The 21,610-nt window shown below is 37.7% G+C and overlaps 1 protein-coding gene across 3 annotated transcripts in view; it reads left to right on the top strand.

The window, feature by feature from the left end:
- LOC106984634 (amine sulfotransferase-like) overlaps positions 1-21,610 on the top strand; it is a 45,248-nt gene that overhangs the window by 2,403 nt on the left and 21,235 nt on the right. The window contains exons 2-5 of one of the 3 annotated variants that reach the window (XM_027057045.2): positions 2-26; positions 1,126-1,263; positions 9,965-10,145; positions 10,906-11,058. In XM_027057045.2, coding sequence (XP_026912846.1) covers positions 10,085-10,145; positions 10,906-11,058 — 214 coding nt within the window. In that variant the 5' untranslated portion in view covers positions 2-26; positions 1,126-1,263; positions 9,965-10,084. Of the gene's footprint in view, position 1; positions 27-1,125; positions 1,264-6,754; positions 10,146-10,905; positions 11,059-21,610 lie in introns of those variants that run through there. The other 2 variants (XM_027057046.2, XM_053222347.1) reach the window with 2 other exon arrangements.

Genomic DNA, 21,610 nt, shown 5'->3' with positions numbered 1-21,610 from the left:
GAGAACATAAATGTCCAGCAACAAAGGTAAACATCATATGATTATATATAAAAATGAGTCACACACTTCCAAAACTGTAGGGAGTAATTTTAGAGAGTCCATTGAGTTCTAAAGTGATAGGGAATGTTTTTTCACCAATGCACATGGAGTAGGAGTCCATATAAAGACGTAAATGGGAATGACATTAGCTTGTTTGCTGCTTTAGGACCTATGTCAGAGTAACAGAGATGCAGAATACTGCCATAAGGTTTATCATGAAGTTTATAGCTTTCAGTTTAATTTCCCCTTTGTTGGGCAAAGGACTTGGAAAGAAAAGGGGTGAGGTGGGGTGGTAATGCACGACTTAGTGCACCTTCCATTAATAGAAAAATGGGAATATGTTGGGAAACGTTTATGACTGTTGTAAAGGAATGCCAAATCAAAATTTTAATTAACAGTGCTGTGTAGAGCCATTTTGGCACCTGAAGGAAAAATCAGTAATTACTTAAAATTTGGATATTTTATTTATCATGGATTTTACATTAAATCTTTATTTTTTAAAATACTGCATTAAAATGTTGATCTTAATAACTGAGTTTTTGGTGCTTTTTAAAATTTTGCACCCAAGATCAGTGCCTCACTCACATTATTGTAGTCCTTGGTAGGTCGAAAAGGCTTTCAGGGTTTCCTGGCCTCCATCCTAAGAATATTAGGGAGAAAGGCCTGGAGTTGGAACCTGGTGAAGATTTAGGTAAAGGGTGCTTCTTTGTGTAAATGAAGATGCTCGGAAGACAAGCAGAATGAGCCATACTGTTACCAACTTCAAGCAGATAGTTAAACTGAAGTAATTAAGGGCCTGGAAATTATTAGATTATGGGCTACTGCACATGCTTGAGATACCAGCTGGTAGGTTATGGCTTTGACCATAAGAGTCCAAGCCTATGTAGATGTGATATAATCATTAAAGAAAAACGAATTACACCCAGATTTGTTGGTCTCTTGAACAAATTGATTCTTGTAGAACTCAGACTGTCTAGAAAGTATGGATCTACAAAATTTTTCACCTATACTTTTGGGATAATGTTTTAAAAGAACTTCGATATTAATTTGGATGTATCTTTTGACATTTAAATTTTGTTTTTAAAGGTCAGACTGTTTCTATTATTTGGAAAGGCCCTTAACACTTGAGGATCTGTTACTAAGGATGTTTTCTAAAAAGATAAATATTGATGCTATGGCCCTTGAAAATGACATTAAAGGAGAGTGTTAGGCACATTCTCAAAGGTATTTATTTAGTGTCTTTTTTTTTTTTTTTGCAATCATCAACTAATTTTTGAAAAATGTTTATTTATTTTGAGTGCAAGCAGGGGAGGGGCAGAGAGAGAGAATCCCAGCAGGCTTTGTGCCTAGAGCGCTGAGAGCGCAGACAGCACACAACCAGATGAGGGGCTCAAATTCAAAAACTGTGAGATCATGACTGAGCTGAATTCAAGAGTTGCATGCTTCACTGATTGAGCCACCCAGGTGCCCCTATTAGCAACTAATTTTAGTGGATTCTGTCTGAGATAGGAAGTTCTCTGTGTCCATGTATTTTATGGAAGGAGGTTGTATTTCTCTCTCTTAGGCATAGATGCACAATTGAAAATGTGCCAGCACACGGTGAGCCAGCCCCAGAGAGTTTGAACCCAAGGGGAAAATGTGAATATTTAATATTTAATACTTCATATTTTAGTTCACTACTGAAGGCTAATGCCTTGTCTAGTATGAAAATCTAAGAGATGGTTCTGGCAGAGGGGTGAGAACTGGAATAGGCCCTCCTAACTGGGAGCTTCTGATCATTCATTTAATCTCTGATCCTCAACTTCCTCACCTGTAAGGTGGGGATCACAATACTTCTAGAACACGACAATTTTATTCAAAAAGGACAGTTAATAAACATGGTCAAAACTTGGTGAATTTTTCATGGGACTTTGTCTACAAATCTTCTCATGTTTCCCACACCACCTTTTCCCCCTGCCTCACACAATGAAATTATAGGGAATAAGTGTACTGCCTTGGACCGAATGTTTGTGTCCCCCCAGAAATTTGTATGATGAAATCCTAACTCCCAAGGCGATAATGCTAGGAGGTGAGCTTTGGGGAGGTGATGATTGGGATTAGGGCTCTTATAAAAATGAAAGCAGACTTGCCGTCCCTTGCTGCTTCTGCCATGTGAGGTCACAGTGAGAAGACTACGAAGGAAGGGGATTCTCTCTAGGTATGAATCTGCTGGTGATATGATCTAGGACTTCCCAGCCTCAGAACTGTGAGAAATAAGTGTCTTCATAAGCCACCCAGTGTATGCTGTCTTGTGATAGCAGGCTGATTGGACTAAGACAAATATTGCTCCACTGCCTTTTGCCAATATTTCATTAACATATTGAATCCGGGAGAAAACCAAACATTTAGTAATGCAGATGGCACCTCCTTCAGCTGCAGTTACACAAATGTTACCTGCCTTCACATCTGTAGCAGCCAAACTGCCTCAAGTTAAAACAATTTGAAGGGCAGCCCAACTCCTTAGCTCCTTGTGTGATCACTTGTGGGTTTTGTTGCTAGTGCATTGCAGTCCAACTTCTCCCTCTGCCCAGAGCACCTGCCTTCACTCCCTCACAGGTGTTGTTCCTGAGGGCAGTTCTCAGTCCTCATGCAAATCTCAGTGTGTGTCCTGGGAGAACGCAAACTAAAACATCTTACGATTTCAATTACAGCATCGTGGTGACCTATGGCACAACAGCACTAGAGCAGAACTGGCTGAGGGCAGAGTTTGGTGGGATGGCTGTTGACTAGGGCCCCTGGCTACCCACACACCCCAAGTGGTGCTAGGGAAGTGGTTCTGGGTGGGGTTTGGAAATGTATGGGAGCATTTTTCTTTGTCATATCAGGCTGGGAAGAAGCCAGGGATCCTAACAGTTTCTTCTGTGAGGACAATCCCACAAGAGGAAAAACTATTGCAGAAACAAAAGGCTCAAAAGTTAAAAAAAGAAACCTTATTCCCTATACTGTCCACTTGTTCATGTTATGTCTCCCATGCATTCCTTGTTACTTTTACCTCGTTGTGGGGTGTTTTGTACTTCTCCAGAATTTATAGATAGTGAAAGATGGGCTGAAGGGGATTTAGGCCACCATACCAGACCTGGAGTGATAATTTTGATTCTAGGATATTAAATGGAGTTTGGACAACTATGATGTATTTTAAACACATCTAGAATGGACTGATTTCAAAATAAAGTCAGAGCCTTCCCAGTAGCGTTCTCCCTGTTCCAGGAGGAATAATATTTTCATAGAGACAAAACAAGCACCTATCATTGTTCCTTGGACCCTTGGTCTTTCTTAGGTTCTTTGCCTAATCTTTCTTATATGGCTCTTCTTCCACGTAACAATTGTACTGCATTAAAACCCCATCTCAGTCTGCATTTAGATAAAATTCCAGACAGGAGATTCTTCATTCAGCCTTACTAAAAGGAGTAATAGGTGACATCAGCATCTTGGCAGTGTAAGTTGTTCATTTTTCTCTCCCCTCAATTTGCATGTAATTGGACATCCATGACTGAATAAAAGTGCCTCTACAGAGCATACAGGGACATTAGAGATCATCCATGTGCATCGAAAGTGGGTGGATTGAGAACCAGAGAGGCTATGGGGCCAAAGGGCCAAGGGAGGTGCAGCAGCCAGAGCGGCAGTGCTGGAACCAGCAGAGGAGGCAGAGGAGGTGGAAAGCACAGGTGGTAAGTGAAGTCCTCCCGACTGCTCAGGTGCAGCTGGAGGGGCTGTTGCTCTTCAGCAGCACCTGGGTTTCCCGGAAGAGAACTCTGCGACTGGGACAAAGGACGGAAAGGGAAGAAGGCAGAGAAAGCGAATTGACAGAAGATGTGTTCTGCTGTCTGCCTTGGTATTTCAGGAAGAAGTTTGGGACCTCTGAGATACCTTCCACCCATCCCAGTGTCCTTGGGCACACCCAAAGACCCAAGGGCTAAGCCCACAACTCTCCTGCCACTTTTTAAAAAATGCCAGATCCTTTAGGTATGCTCCTAATTTAATGGTGAGTCAGATCCAGTAAGATAAAATAAAATAATTGTGCTATATCATGAACTGAGAAACAAAGGTAAGTTTCTGATTGCCAATTTGTTTAACTGTTAGAGTCAAAGCCTTTTCTACACAAGAAAGGTATTCAGGCCTTCAAGTGAGATGACAAAGGCACATTTCATACACTATGAAGAATCATAGTAATACAGTATCACACAGGATAAAGGGCAATCCTTCAGAGCCAAATTCAAAGACAAAATATTGTGATCTGATGTATAATTCAAGATAGCTTTTATGAAGAAATTCAATAAGCTACAAGAAAATTTAGAAGGCAGTTCCATGAACTGAAGCATAAAACTAATGAACAGAAGGAGTACTTTACCAAAGAGATTGGAATTATAAAAAAAAGACTCAAGCAAATTCTGGAGCTGAGAGACTCAAATGAGATGAAAAAATGCAGTAAGAAGCATTAGAAATACAGCAGGTCACATGGGAGAGACATTAAGTTACCTGGAGGATAGGAATTTAGAAATGATTCAAGTAGAAAAGGAGAGAGCTAGGATTTCAAACAAGTGACGAAACCCTATGTGAGTTATCAGACTATTAGAAAAGCCAATATAAGATTAAGGAGTGTATCAGGAGAACAGAGGAAGGGGTCAGAGAAACCTGGGAAAGGAATTTAACATACAAGTCAACAGAGCTCATAGAACATTTTATTATCTCAATGGGAAAACAATGAGACATTATGATGAGTGTCCAAACTCAATGATAGAATTCTTAAGGCAAGGGAAAGAAGAGTTAGCCCACAAAGAACCCCCTACCCTTTACCCCCTATGCCTTAGGCTATTAGATTTCTCAGCAGGAACTCGAGGGAGTTTACCACTAGACCTGCCTTGCAAGAAATGCAGAAAGAACTCTTCCAGCTGAAATGAAAGACACTAATAAATGAAATCACATAAAACTCTGATAAAGGTGATACAGACAGTCAAAATTAGAACATTAACTCTGTTTAAGAATAGTTTGTCAAACAATTAAAGAATAGGGTAAAGGAAGAGAGCATTAAAAATAATGATAGTCACTATAATTGGTTAACAAATTCATAGCATAATAAGAGGTAATTTGTGACATCAAAAACATAAAAGAGGGTAACATAGACAACTTAATTTGAGCTGCTAGTGGCAGAAAAAGGGCTAGCATTTTTTTTTTTTTTTTGGCTCAAGGTAACTGTAAAGCAAAAATGTAGAGCAGATACAAATGAATAGGAGTTGCTAGCAAAAGAAAAAGGCCCACATGTTTTATGTAAGCCTCAAGGAAACACTGAAGCAAAAATCTAGAGCAGACACAAAACATGGAAAAAAAGAAAAAAGGCCACATATCACGACAAAACCCACCAATTAACAAGGGAGGCAGAAACAGAATGAAAAAGAAACAATATAGATGGGAAATAGCAAGTGAACACTAATAAGTTCTACATATTAATAATCCCCCTAAAAATAAATGGATAAATTTACCAATCATGAAGCACACAGTGGTTGTATGGTTAAAGAAACAAGACCCAACTATATGTCACCTATAGGAGACATTTCAGCTCTGAAGACATACATAAGCTCAAAGTGAAGTGATGGCAGATGATTTTCCAAGCAAGTGAAAACCAAAAGACAATAGCTGCAGCCTACTATATATCAAACAAACTGAGTTTCAAGTCAAAATCAGAAGTGGTAACAAAAGACAAGAAGGTCATTACATAATGATAAAAGGGTCAATACAGCAAGTAGATGTGAAAACCACAAGTATTGGTACTCCTAACATTCAAGCACTGAAGTCTATTAAGCAAATACCAACAGATCTTAAGGGAGAAACATATAGCAATCCATTAATAGTAGGGGACTTCATTACCTGACTGTCAGCAGTAGATACGTTATCCAGACAGAAAATCAACAAGGGAACATTGCAATGGGACAGTACCTTAGAAGAAATGGGCTTTAGAGACTTCTTTAAAAAAAAAATTTTTTTTTAATTTTAATTTTATCTTATTTTTTGAGAGAGAGACAGAGAGCAAGTTGGGGAGGGGCAGAGAGAGAGAGTGAGGGAGACACAGAATCCGAAGCAGGCTCCAGGCTCTGAGCTAAGCACAGAGCCCGATACGGGGCTCAAACTCATGAACTGTGAGATCATGACCTGAGTCGAAGTCAGACACTTAACCAACTGAGTCACCCAGGTGCCCCTAAGAGACATCTATAGGACATTCCCTCCAATATTTGCCAAGTACACACTCATCTCTTTATTCTGCAGGATAGATTATATGATGGGACACAAAACAAATCTCAAATTTCAGACTATCTTTCCTATTTATGGAACTGACAATAAGAAAGTGAGAAGATTCACAAATATGTGGAAACTGAACAAAATACTTCTGAATAACCAAAAAGTCAAAAGTAAATCAAAAGGAAAATAAAACATTATCTCAAAACAAATGAAATGGAAAGACAACATATCAAATCTTATGGGCTAGAGAAAAAAACTGTTCTGGATAGAAATTTAATAATCAAAAATCAAAGAATTAGGAAGACATCAAATAAACTACCTAATTTTACAGCATAAGGAACTGGAGAAGGACAAGTTAAGTCCAAACTTATTAGAAGGAAGGAAATAATAGAGATGAAAGATCAGAGCAGAAATGAAATGAAGACCCAAACAACAACAAAACAACAAAACTAAAATCTGGTTCTTTGAAAAGATTGACCAAATTGAAAAAATTTTAGCTAGACTAAGAACAAAAGAGAGATAACTCAAATAAAATTAGAAACGGAAGAGGAGACATTGCAAGTGATACTACAGCAATACATAGGAGCATAAGACACTACTATGAACAATTGTATGCCAGCAAATTACATAACCTAGAAGATAGGATGCATTTCTAGAAACACAGCCTTAGCAAGACTGAATCCAGAAGAAAGAGAAAAATAGACAAATGAGTAAATTGGGAGATTTATCAGTAATCAGCCCAACACAACCCCCCAGGAACTGATGGCTTTACAGGTGAATTCTACCAAACATTTAAAGAAACATCATTCCTCCACAAACTCTTCCATAATACCAAAGTGAAGGGCATGTTTCTAAACTCGTTCTGTGGGGCCACTGTTACCCTCATACCCAAACCAGATAAGAATACCACAAGAAGAGAAAACTATAGGCCTATATCCCTGATGCAAAAATTCTCAACAAAATAGCAAATTAAATTCAAGAACACCTGGACCAAATTCGATTTCTCTCTAGTATGCAAGTTTCCTTTAACACACACACTTCAATAAATTTAATATATCAATAAAATAAAAGATAATACCATAATTATGTCACTAGACACACAAAAATGCAACTCATACAGCATCCTTCATGTTATAAAGCCTTAATAGATTGAGTATAGAAGGAATACACCTCAACATAGTATGGACTATATATGACAAGCCACAGCTAATATTATATTCAATAGTGAAAAGTTGAAAGCTTTTTCTCTAAGATAAGGATCAAGACATGAATGCCCACTCTCACCATTACTGTGGTACTAGAAGTCCTGGCTAGAACCATTAGGCAAGACAAAGAAAGAAAAGGCATCCAAATCAGAAAGGCAAAAGTAAAATGGTCACTATGTGCAACTGATATGATTTTATGTATAGAAAATCCTGAAGAGTCAATCATAAAACTGTTCAAATTAATCAGAGTAACGTTTCAGGATACAAAATCTATATACAGAAATCAGTTTCATTATTTTACAGTAATAATGAAACATCTGAAAAAAATAAAAATATCTTGTTCAGGGTAGCATCAAAAATAAAAACATAAAATCTAGATAATTTAGCCAGGGAAGTGAAAGACCTGTATGATGAAAAGTACAAGACTTTGCTGAAAGAAATCAAAGAAGGCACAAACAAATGGAAGTCACCTCATGATTGTGGATTGGAAAAATTAATATCATAAAATGCTCATACCACCCAAAGCAATCAAGAGATTGAACTCAATACTCATTAAAATACCAAAATCATTCACAAATACAAAAGAAACAATCCTAAAATGTATGTTTCAGTAGTTTAACTGTGATATGTGTGGCTTTTGTCCTATTCATGTTTATCCTACTTGTTTGTCAAGCTTTATGCATGTGTAAATTAATATTTTTCCTCAAATATGGGAAATTCTTGACCATACTTTCTTCAAAGATTTTTTTCTGTCCTTTCCTTCTGTATATGTTCCTCTGTTGGATATGTTCTACAGGTCTCTGAGGTTATGTTCACTTTTATTCATTTTTGGTGTTTCTGTTCTTTTTATTCTTTGTAATTCTCTTCACTACTGATCTGTCTTCATGTTCCATGATTCTTTCTTCTGTCGGATCAAACTTGTTGAGATCTAAGGACTCAATAAATGAACATTGTTTTATAGCTGTTATTTTATTTTTTTGCCAAGTCCAGCATCTGGGTCCATTCAGAGATAGTTTTTACTAATTGCCCTTTATTCCCCTGAATATGTGTTACACTTTCTTGTTTTTTGACATATGGTACTTTTGTCAGAAACTGGATATTTTAGGTAATATACATTCTCTAGATTCCAATCTTGTCCTAGAAGTGGTTGTTCTGCCTTTTTTTAGTGCCTGCCTTTTTTAGTGATTTACTAGAACTAATTATGGAGTCTATCCCCAACAGCATACACACTTTCATATCACTACTCAAATTTTTTAAATTTTTGTGTTATAGTTAAGACAAGGCCAATAGAGCTTAGTAGTCAGGAAATATTAGGTCAGAGGTTGTGCTTAAACTCAAAACTGGGTAATTTTCCCACTTTTCAGCCTTACAAGTTTGGCAAAGAACTAAAATTTTCGAGAATCATAAGAATCAGGGACCCCTGGGTGGCTGAGTTGCCTAAGTGTCCGACTTCGGCTCAGGTCATGATCTCACAGTCCGTGAGTTCGAGCCCGCGTTGGGCTCTGTGCTGACAGCTCAGAGCCTGGAGCCTGCTTCGGATTCTGTGTCTGCCTCTCTCTCTGCCCCTCCTCTGCTCGCACTCTGTCTCTCTCTCAAAAGTAAAATAAAAACATAAAAAAAAAATAAAAAAAAAAGAATCGTAAGGATCAGTTTGCTTTTCTCAAGTTTTTTATTTTAGTGAATCACAATTATTCCTTTCTAGCAATTAACAACTTTGGCTTCAGGAATGTGTTATGTTTTAATTTAGGAAATACTGTGAGAAAAAGTTTGTCTTCATAATTACAGGGTCCAATTTCTGTCACATTAAAGACTTCTTTGTTTTTAATTTAAATTTTAGCTAGTTAACGTAAAGTGCAATATTGGTTTCAGGAGTAGAATTCAGCGATTCATCCCCTTACATACAACACCCAGTGCTCATCATAACAAGTGCCCTCCTTAATACCCATCATTCATATATCCCATCTCCCACCCTTCTCCCTCCATCCATCTTAGTTTCTTCTCTATTGTTGAATCTCTATGGTTTAAACATTTTTTTAACAGTAATGATTACTCCAATAAAAGGGATTAAATCGTTTCTTTGGATCAAAGTTTTATTTAATGAAACGTGACAATAGGACAGATGAAACCATGAATTCCAAAGTTACTGAGAGTAGTTCTAAATAAGAAACACAATCTACTTTTCCCAAATAAGGGTGAGAGGATATGTATTAGGAAGGACTTGAGTCCAGTTCCAAATCAGATAGTGTGCATGCAGTAACATCAACAGATGCCAAAGTTTGGTGATTTATCTTAGTATAAATGAGGAATTGTTTGTTATTCAGGAAGCACTAACAACAGAAGAGAAGCAGCATCTAAGGTCAATAACCCAAGTATATATAGAGGGAGTTTGAATAAATCTTAGGTGTTTATCCAGAGGCAGTTTGAATAAACCTTAGATGTTTATCGTTTAGGACCATTCTGTTCAGAAGACAAACTGGATAGAGTGTGGAACCCCTGAAAAAGAGGACACAAAACAGTACCTGAACAGCCAACCCCAGGACCTGTCATTCCCTCTGTGATACCACATCCCTATGTGGTATGAAGACCTCACCACTCACTCAACAGTTACAAAACTGAGGGGAATAATGGCAGGTAAACGGTGGGGAACTGAGGGGAATAATGGCAGGTAAACGGTGACTCTAAGCAAGTCACAAGTTAGGAAATAAAGCAAAGTTCAAACTAAAAGTTACCGAAAAGCTTATGAATACATAACTCCCACCCAGAAAGTATATAAATAAAACTTGTACAAGCCTGCTAGAAGCTAAAATATTGTACTACAGTTCCAGGGGGATAAAAACTCAGCTGCTGAAGGAGTAGTGGGAGACAAATGTTTCTGAAGCCCATTCAAGTCCACTTTGTATATTCAATCTCTCTTTCTCTTCTGATATCTTTCTATGATTATATCTATCTATCATCTATCTATCTATCTATCTAATGTATATATGATTTCTGCTTTAGAGATATCTATCTATATGTGATTCTATCTATCTATCTAATCTATCTATCATCTATTATCTATCTATGATTTCTGATTAAGAGCATTTTTTTTGCAATTACATAATTATTTTTTCACTATTTTCCCTGTACCTACATAAATGGAGCACACACACATAAAACTAAGACCTAGCCCATAAACACATGGCTCCTGGGCATCAGACCAAACTCTACAGGTCTGGAATCTAGGATAGTAGCTTCCAGAGCCAGTCAGTTGTCAGTGTTTGTGAAGAAAACAAGAAATAAGCTTCTTCTCTCAGCATATATATATATATAGCCACCAACTGAAAATATGGAAGGGAAGACTGCATAAAATTTTACTGCATTTCTTCCAAATAATTTTGTATGTTTTTTGTAGGTAACAGAAATATGGAAGATGCAGACTCATTTTTATTCAAATTTAAAGGATATCATTTTGGTCGTGAAGAACTTGATATTGGCTTTATAGAAAATTTAGATGATTTTGTAATCAGAGAAAGCGATGTCTTCATTATTACATACCCCAAATCTGGTGAGTTCTGTATTCTAATAGCTAATCAAATAAATGAAATGATACTTTTATAATATTGGAATTCTGTCTTTTTACTAGTAGTATATACAGAGATAAACACTTGATGCATTAGATATTATAGTGTGAACTGAATTGAATATTCTATGAATTAAGATCTTTTACAACATAGCTGTAAGTTAGTTTTTATTTGTACAAGAAAATGGAGAAAATATTGAAGTAGATAGATTGAAGACACCCTATCAAACACTAAATTGTTGAAGTGGCTGGGAAAGGACTCAGGCATATGTACCATTTAAGCAGCTACTTCAGACATATAGTTGAGCTGCATTTAATAGCCAAGTGCATGAGAAGGAAAATTAACTTATACTAATTACCATAGTGTGTAATAATCCCAAAGTATATGGGTCTTATTTTGTTATAGCACTCATATCAGGCTAATATATATATGTGTGTATATATTCATATATACCTATTTATGTGTGTATATACTTTCACAGTTATTCAAGTTCTTTGCCAATGTTTTAAATGGATTTTTGTTATTTTTGCTATTTTCTTGTATGAGTTCTTGATATATTTTGGATATTAACCCTTTATTTGATAAACGATTTACAAATATTTCCCCTTTTAATAGGTTGCCTTTCCATTTTGTTGATAGTTTGCTGTACAGAAGCTTGTTAGTTTGATATTCTCCCACTTGCCTACTTTTGTTTTTGTTGCGTTTGTTTTTGGTGTCATATCCCCACTCCCATAACAAAACCATTGCTAAGACCAATGTCTTATACCTCTGCTTTCTTCTAAGAGTTTTATGCTTCCAGGTCTTACATTCATATCTTTAAACTGTTCTGAGTTAACTTTTGTGTATGGTGTAAGAGAGTGGTCCAGTTTCATTCTTTTGCATGTGGCTCTCCAGTTTTCCCAACACCATTTATTGAAGAGTCTATCCTATCCCCATAATATATTCTCATCTCCTTTGCCATAAATTAATTGACCATACAGATGTTGGTTAACATCTGTAATCTCTATTTTGTTCCATTGGTTAACCTGTCTTTTTTTCCTTTAATACCAGTATCATAGTGTTTTGGTTAGTATAACTTGGTAATATTATTTGAAACCAAGAAGTCTGATGCCTCAGGCTTTGTTCTATTTTCTCAAAATTGCTTTAGCTATTTGGGGTCTTGTATGCTTACAAACAAATTCTAGGACTGTTTGTTCTATTTCTGTGACAAATGACATTGTAACATTGATAGGGATTGCACTGAATCTGTAGATTGCTTTGTGTAGTATGGACAATTTAACAATGTTGTTTCTTCTTATCCATGAGCATGGAATATTTTCTCATTTATTTGTGATTTCTAACATTTCTTCTAGTAGTGTCTTCTAGTTTTCAATGTACAAGTCTTTTACCTCCTTGGATAAATTTATTCCTACATATTTTTTTCTTTTTGATGCTATCATAAATGAGATGTTTCTTAATTTCTCTGATAGTTTGTTGTTAGTATATAGAAAGGCAACTTATGGGGCTCCTGGGCAGCTCAGTCGGTTAAGCATCCAACTCTTGATTTTGGCCTAGGTCATTATCTCACGGTTTGTGGGTTCCAGCCCTGCATTGGGCTGTGTGCTGAAAGTGCAGAGCCTGCTTGGGATTCTCTCTCCCTCTCTCTCTGCCCCTCCCCCACTCACACATGTGCATGCGCTCTCTCTCTGTAAAAAAATGGAAATAAACTTAACAAATTTAAAGGAAAAGAAATGCAACTTATATTTGCATTCTTATTTCATATCCTGCAATTTAACAACTTAATTGAATTTTTATTAGTTCTAACAGTGTTTTTGGTAGACTCTTTAGGTCTTCCTGTATATAATATCATGATCATCTGCAAATAGAGAGTTTTGTTCTTCCTTTCTATCTTGGATCCCTTTTATTTCTTTTCCTAGCCTAATTGCTGTTGCTACGATTTCCAATAAAATGAGAGAGCATGTGCATCCTAATCCTGGTTGTGATCTTAGATGAAGAGCTTTCAGTTGTTTATCATTGGGTATGATCCTGTGAACTTGTCATAATGTCATTTTGTAAGCTGAGGTATGTTTCTTCCATACCCGTTTTGTTGAGACTTTATATCATGAATGGATGTTCACTTTTGTCAAATGCTTTTCCTGCATTTATTGCAATGACAATAAGGTTTTGATGCTTCATTTTGTTAATGTGGCACATCACACTGATTTGTGGATGTTGAACCACCCTTGTATCCCTGGAATAAATAGTACTTGATAATTTTGTATTTTAGTGTATTTTTTTAGCTTCAATTTTTTTTAAAACTAATTTTATTTAAATTCTAGTTGGTTAACATATAGTATAATATTAGTTTCAGGATTTAGTGATTCATCACTTAGACATAACAACTAGTGCTCATCACAACAAGTGCCCTCCCTAGTAACATCACCCATTGAACCCATACCCTACCCACCTCCCTCCATCAATCCTGTTTGTTCTCTATAGTTAAGAGTCTCTTATTATTTGATTCCTTTTTTCCCCTTCTCATATGTTCATCTATTTTGCTTCCTATATTCCACATATGAGTGAAATCATATGTTATTTGTGTTTCTTTCTCTCACTGACTTATTTTGCTTAGCATAATGCACTCTAGCTCCATTCACATCATTGCAAATGGCAAGATTTCCTTCTTTTTGATGGCTGAGTAATAATCCATTGTGTGTGTGGGGAGAGGGTATATATACACACACATATATATGTATGTATGTGTGTGTGTGTGTATATATATATATATACAATGCTGCTATAAACATTGGGATGTGTGTACACCTTCGATTCTGTATTTTTGTATGCTAGTAGTACAATTGCTGGAACTTAGAGTAGTGCTATTTTTAACTTTCTGAGGAGCCTTCATACTGTTTTCCAGAGTGGCTTCCCCAGTTTGTATTCCCACCAAGGATATAAGAGAGTTCTCCTTTTTCTGTATTCTCACCAACATCTGTGTTTCCTGTGTTGTGCATTTTAGTCATTCTGACAGGTATGATGTGATATTTCATTGTGGTTTTGATTTTTATTATCCTGATGGTGAGTGATATTGAGCATCTTTTCATGTGTTTGTTAGCTATCTGGATGTCTTCTTTGGGAAAATGTCTATTCATGTCTTCTGCCTATTTCTTAACTGGATTATTTGTTTTTTGGGTGTTGAGTTTGGAAAATTCTTTATAAACTTTGGATACTAACCCTTTATCCTATGTCATTTACACATATCTTCTCCTATTCCAAAGGTTGGCTTTTACTTTTGTTGATTGTTTCCTCCACTGTGAAGAAATTTTATCTTGATGAAGTCCCAATAGTTGAATTTTGATTTTGTTTCCCTTGACTCTTAGAGACATATCTAGTAAATAGTTGCTGCAGCTGTGTCAAAGATATTGCCGATTGTGTTCTTCTCTAAGATTTTTACTTTTTTTTTTTTTTTTTTTGTTCTCAGATTTAGGTCTTTTGTCCATTTCAAGCTTATTTTTGTGTATGGTGTATGAAAGAGGTCCAATTTCATTCTTCTGTTTGTTAATTTCCAGTTTTCTGAATACCAATTGTTGAAGAGACTGTCTTTTTTTCCCCCAGTGGGTATTCTTTCCTGCTTTGTTGAAGATTAGTTGACAATAAAGTTGTGAGTCCATTTCTGGATTCTCTATTCCATTCCATTGATATATGTATCTGTTTTTGTGCCAATATGATACTTCTGTGCTCACTACAGCTTTGTAATACCACTTGAAGACTGGAATCATGATGCCTCCAACTCTTTTTTCTTTTTCATTACTGCTTCAGCTATTCAGGGACTTTTGTCATTCCATTCAAATTTTTGGTTCATTTGTTGTACCTCTGTGGAAATTGCTCGTGGTATTTTGATAAGGATTGCATTTATGTATAGATTGCTTTGGGTATATAGACATTTCATCAATTTTTGTTCTTCCAGTCCATGAGCATAGAATGCTTATATATTTCTTCCTATCATCTTCAATTTCTTTCATAAGTTTTCTATATTTTTAGATCCTTTACCTTTTTGATTAGGTTTATTTCTTGGTATCATATAGGTCTTGGTGCCATTGTAAAGGGATAAATCCTTGGTTTCTCTTTCTGCTGCTTCATTATTGGGATATAGAGATGCAATCGATTTCTGTACATGGATTTTATATCCTGTGACTTTGCAGAATTCATGTATCAGCTCTAGCTGTTGTTTGGTGGAGTCTTTTGAGTTTTCCTTATAGAGAATCATGTCATGTGCAAATAAGAAAAGTTTGACTTCTTCCTTGCCAATTAAGATGTATTTTATTTCTTTTTATTGTCATTGCTGAGGCTAGGACTTCTAGTATTATGTTAAAAAACAATGGTGAGTGTGGATCTCTTTCTTGTTCCTGACCTTACAGGAAAAGCTCTCAGTTTTTCACCACTGAGGATTATATTAGCTTTGGGTCTTTCATATATGCCTTTATAATGTTGAGCTATGTTCCCTCTATCTCTACTTTGTTGAGGGGTTTTATCATGAAGGATGTTGTACTTGATCAGATGCTTTTTTCTGGATCTATTGTGGGGATCATACGATTCTTGTCTTTCTTTTAGTAATGTAATATATCACATTGATTGATTTGCAAATATTGAACCACCTTTGCAGCCCTGGTTAAATCCCACTTGATCGTGGTGAGTGGTTCTTCTAATGTACTGTTGGCTTCAATTTGCTAGTATCTTGTAGAGAATTTTTGCAACCATGATCATTAGGGATATTGGTCTGTAATTATCTTTTTAGTGGGGTCTTTATCTGGTTTTGTACATGTGCTGCTGAAGTGAGCACTGTCTGGTTTTGGAATCAAGGTAAATCTGGCCTCATAGAATGAGTTTGGAAGTTTTCCATCCATTTTTATTTTGGGGGAAAGTTTAATAAGAACAAGTATACTGGATGGAGAGGCTTCTGGGAAGATGGCGGCATAGGAGGACGCTGGGCTCACCACGTCCTGCGGATCACTTAAATTCCACCCACACCTGCCTAAATAACCCAGAAAATCACCAGAAGACTAGCAGAATGGATTCTCCAGAGCCAAGCATAGACAAGAGGCCCATGGAAGAGGGTAGGAAGAGTGGAGAGGCGGTGCATGCTACACGGACTGGCGGGAGGGAGCCAGGGCGGAGGGGCAGCCCGCCAGCAAAGCAGAGCCCCCGAGTCCGGCTTGCAAAAGCGGAGGGGCCAGACGGAGTGTGTTCGGACAGCAAGCAGGACTTAACATCTGGAAGGTTATAAGTTAACAGATCTGCTCGGAGAGCAGGAGGGCTGGAGGACAGCGGAAGGGAGAGTTGTTGAGCCCCAGACGAGAGAGCGCAGCTTGGCAGGGAGCAAAGGCGCTCACTAGCACCATCTCCCTCGCCCATCTCCCAGCCAAAATCCCAAAGGGAACCAGTTCCCCTCATGGAACTTGCTTGCACCACGCAAACACCCAACGCTATGCTTCTGCGGATCCATCCCTCCAGCGGGTCTGACTCACTCCCAGTGCTGCAGGGCCCCTCCCAAAGTGGATCTCCAAAGGATAAGCTAGCTGAGCCAGCCCCTCCCACCCCTGTGCACCTTGCCGATCTACCCCAGCTAAAACGCCAGATCCCCAGCACCACAAGCCTGGCAGTGTGCAAGTAGCCCAGACGAGCCATGCCACCCCACAGTGAATCCCACCCCTAGGAGAGGGGAAGAGAAGGTGCACACCAGTCTGACTGTAGACCCAGCAGTTGGCTGGGGGCAGACATCAGGTCTGACTGCAGCCCCACCCACCAACGCAAGTTATTGAAGACAGCACAGGGGAAGTGCCCTGCAGTTCTGACCACACCAGGCACTATCCAAAATGACGAAACGGAAGAATTCCCCTCAAAAGAATCTCCAGGAAATAACGACAGCTAACGAACTGATCAAAAACGATTTAAACAATATAACAGAAAGTGAATTTAGAATAATAGTCATAAAATTAATCGCCGGGCTTGAAAACAGTATAGAGGACAGCAGAGAATCTATTGCTACAGAGATCAAGGGACTAAGGAACAGCCAGGAGGAGCTAAAAAATGCTATTAATGAGCTGAAAATAAAATGGAGATGACCACAGCTCAGATTGAAGAGGCAGAGGAGAGAATAGGTGAACTAGAAGATAAAATTATGGAAAAAGAAGAAGCTGAGAAACAGAGAGATAAAAAAATCCAGGAGTATGAGGGGAAAATTAGAGAACTAAGTGATGCACTAAAGAGAAATAATATACGCATAATTGGTATCCCAGAGGAGGAAGAGAGAGGGAAAGGTGCTGAAGGTGTACTTGAAGAAATAATAGCTGAGAACTTCCCTCATCTGGGGAAGGAAAAAGGCATTGAAATCTAAGAGGCACAGAGAACTCCCTTCAGATGTAACTTGAATCGATCTGCACGACATATCATAGTGAAACGGGCAAAATACAAGGATAAAGAGAAAATTCGGAAAGCAGCTATATATATAAAGGGAGACCTATAAGACTCGTGACGGATCTCTCTACTGAAACTTGGCAGGCCGGAAAGGCCGGAAAGGAATGGCAGGAAATCTTCAATGTGATGAACAGAAAAAATATGCAGCCGAGAATCCTCTATCCAGCAAATCTGTCATTTAGAATAGAAGGAGAGATAAAGGTCTTCCCAAACAAACAAAAACTGAAGGAATTCATCACCACTAAACCAGCCCTACAAGAGATCCTAAGGGGGATACTGTGAGACAAAGTACCGGAGACATCGCTCCAAGCATGAAACCTACAGACATCACAATGACTCTAAACCCATATCTCTCTATAATAACACTGAATGTAAATGGACTAAATGCACCAACCAAAAGACATAGGGTATCAGAATGGATAAAAAAACAAGACCCATCTATTTGCTGTCTACAAGAGACTCATTTTAGACCTGAGAACACTTTCAGATTGAAAGTGAGCAGATGGAGAACTATTTATGCTACTGGAAGTCAAAAGAGAGCTGGAGTAGCCATACTTATATCAGACAAACTAGACATTAAATTAAAGGCTGTAACAAGAGATAAAGAAGGGCATTATATAATCATTACAGGGTCTATCCATCAAGAAGAACTAACAATTATAAATGTTTATGTGCCGAATACAGGAGCACCCAAATATATAAAACAATTACTCACAAACGTAAGCAACCTTATTGACAAGAATGTGGTAATTGCAGGGGACTTTAATATCCCACTTACAACAATGGATAGATCATCTAGACACATGGTCAATAAAGACACAAGGGCCCTGAATGGTACATTGGATCAGATGGACTTGACAGATATATTTAAAACTCTGCATCCCAAAGCAACAGAATATACTTTCTTCTTGAGTGCACATGGAACATTCTCCAAGATAGATCACATACTGGGTCACAAAACAGCCCTTCATAAGTATACAAGAATTGAGATCATACCATGCATACTTTCAGACCACAATGCTATGAAGCTTGAAATCAACCACAGGAAAAAGTCTGGAAAACCTCCAAAAGCATGGAGGTTAAAGAACACCCTACTAAAGAATGAATGGGTCAACCAGGCAATTAGAGAAGAAATTAAAAAAATATATGGAAACAAACGAAAATGAAAATACAACAATCCAAACACTTTGGGATGCAGCAAAGGCAGTCCTGAGAGGAAAATACATTGCAATCCAGGCCTATCTCCAGAAACAAGAAAGACCCCAAATACAAAATCTAACAGCACACCTAAAGGAAATAGAAGCAGAGCAGCAAAGACAGCCTAAACCCAGCAGAAGAAGAGAAATAATAAAGATCAGAGCAGAAATAAACAGTATAGAATCTAAAAAAACTGTAGACCAGATCAATGAAACCAAGAGTTGGTTTTTTGAAAAAATAAACAAAATTGATAAACCTCTAGCCAGGCTTCTCTAAAAGAAAAGGGAGATGACCCAAATAGATAAAATCATGAATGAAAATGGAATTATTACAACCAATCCCTCAGAAATACAAGCAATTATCAGAGAATACTATGAAAAATTATATGCCAACAAACTGGACAACCTGGAAGAAATGGACAAATTCCTAAACACCCACACACTTCCAAAACTCAAACAGGAGGAAATAGAAAGCTGGAACAGACCCATAACCAACGAAGAAATTGAACCAGTTGTCAAAAATCTCCCAACAAATAAGAGTCCAGGACCAGATGACTTCCCTGGGGAATTCTACCTGACATTTAAAGCAGAGATAATACCTATTCTTCTCAAGCTATTCCAAAAATAGGAAGGGAAGGAAAACTTCCAGACTCATTCTATGAAGCCAGTATTACTTTGGTTCCTAAACCAGACAGAGACCTAGTAATAAAAGAGAACTGCAGGCCAATATCCCTGGTGAATATGGATGCAAAAATTCTCAATAAGCTACTAGCAAATCGAATTCAACAGCGTATAAAAAGAATTATTCACCATGATCAAGTGGGATTCATTCCTGGGATGCAGAGCTGGTTCAACATTCGCAAATCAACCAACGTGAAACATCACATTAATAAAAGAAAAGATAAGAACCATATGATCCTGTCAATCGATGCAGAAAAGGCCTTTGACAAAATCCAGCATCCTTTCTTAATAAAAACCCTCGAGAAATTCGGGATAGAAGGAACATACTTAAACATCATAAAAGCCATTAATGAAAAGTCCAGGGCTAATATCATCCTCAATGGGGAAAAACTGAGAGATTTTTCCCTGAGATCAGGAACACGACAGGGATGCCCACTCTCATGGCTGTTGTTTAACATAGTGTTGGAAGTGCTAGCATCAGCAATCAGACAACAAAAGGAAATCAAAGGCATCAAAATTGGCAAAGATGAAGTCAAGCTTTCGCTTTTTGCAGATGACATGATAATTTACACGGAGAACCCGATAGACTCCACCAAAAGTCTGCTAGAACTGATACATGAATTCAGCAAAGTCGCAGGATACAAAATCAATGTACAGAAATCAGTTGCATTCTTATACAGTAATAATGAAGCAACAGAAAGACAAATAAAGAAACTGATCCCATTCACAATTGCACCAAGAAGCATAAAATACCTAGGAATAACTCTAACCAAAGATGTACAAGATCTGTATGCTGAAAACTATAGAAAGCTTATGAAGGAAATTGAAGAAGATATAAAGAAATTGAAAAACATTCCATGCTCATGGGTTGGAAGAATAAATATTGTCAAAATGTCAATACTACCCAAAGCTATGTACACATTCAATGCAATCCCAATCAAAATTGTACCAGCATTCTTCTCGAAGCTAGAACAAGCAATCCTAAAATTCATATGGAACCAAAAAAGGCACCGAATAGCCAAGTAATTTTGAAGAAGAAGACCAAAGCAGGAGGCATCACAATCCCAGACTTTAGCCTCTGCTACAAAGCTGTCATCATCAAGACAGCATGGTATTGGCACAAAAACAGACACATAGACCAATGGAATAGAATAGAAACCCCAAAACTAGACCCACCAAAGTATGGCCAACTCATCTTTGACAAAGCAGGAAAGAATATCCAATGGAAAAAAGACAGTCTCTTTAACAAATGGTGCTGGGAGAACTGGACAGCAACATGCAGAAGAATGAAACTAGACCACTTTCTTACACCATTCACAAAAATAAGCTCAAAATGGATAAAGGACCTGAATGTGAGACAGGAAACCATCAAAACCCTGGAGGAGAAAGCAGGAAAAGACCTCTCTGACCTCAGCCACAGCAATTTCTTACTTGACACATCCCCAAAGGCAAGGGAAAGAAAAGTAAAAATGAACTATTGGGACCTCATGAAGATAAAAAGCTTCTGCACTGCAAAGGAAAAAATCAACAAAACTAAAAGGCAACCGACAGAATGGGAAAAGATATTCGCAAATGACATATCGGACAAAGGGCTAGTATCCAAAATCTATAAAGAGCTCACCAAGTTCCACACCCAAAAACAAATAATCCAGTGAAGAAATGGGCAGAAAACATGAATAGACACTTCTCTAAAGAAGACATCCAGATGGCCAACAGGCACATGAAAAGATGCTCAACGTCACTCCTCATCAGGGAAATACAAATCAAAACCACACTCAGATATCACCTCAAGCCAGTCAGAGTGGCCAAAATGAACAAATCAGGAGACTATAGATGCTGGCGAGGATGTGGAGAAACGGGAACCCTCTTGCACCTTTGGTGGGAATGCAAACTGGTGCAGCCCCTCTGGAAAACAGTGTGGAGGTTCCTCAGAAAATTAAAAATAGACCTACCCTATGACCCAGCAATAGCACTGCTAGGAATTTACCCAAGGGATACAGGAGTACTGATGCATAGGGGCACTTGTACCCCAATGTTTATAGCAGCACTCTCAACAATAGCCAAATTGTGGAAAAAGCCTAAATGTCCATCAACTGATGAATGGATAAAGAAATTGTGGTTTATATACACAATGGAGTACTACGTGGCCATGAGAAAGAATGAAATCTGGCCCTTTGTAGCAACGTGGATGGAACTGGAGAGTGTG

This window comes from Acinonyx jubatus, chromosome B2, assembly GCF_027475565.1.
Source record: "Acinonyx jubatus isolate Ajub_Pintada_27869175 chromosome B2, VMU_Ajub_asm_v1.0, whole genome shotgun sequence".
NCBI classification, from domain to species: Eukaryota; Metazoa; Chordata; class Mammalia; order Carnivora; family Felidae; genus Acinonyx; species Acinonyx jubatus.
Note: the sequence above shows the minus strand (reverse complement) of the source record. Positions and strands in the feature narration are given on the sequence as shown.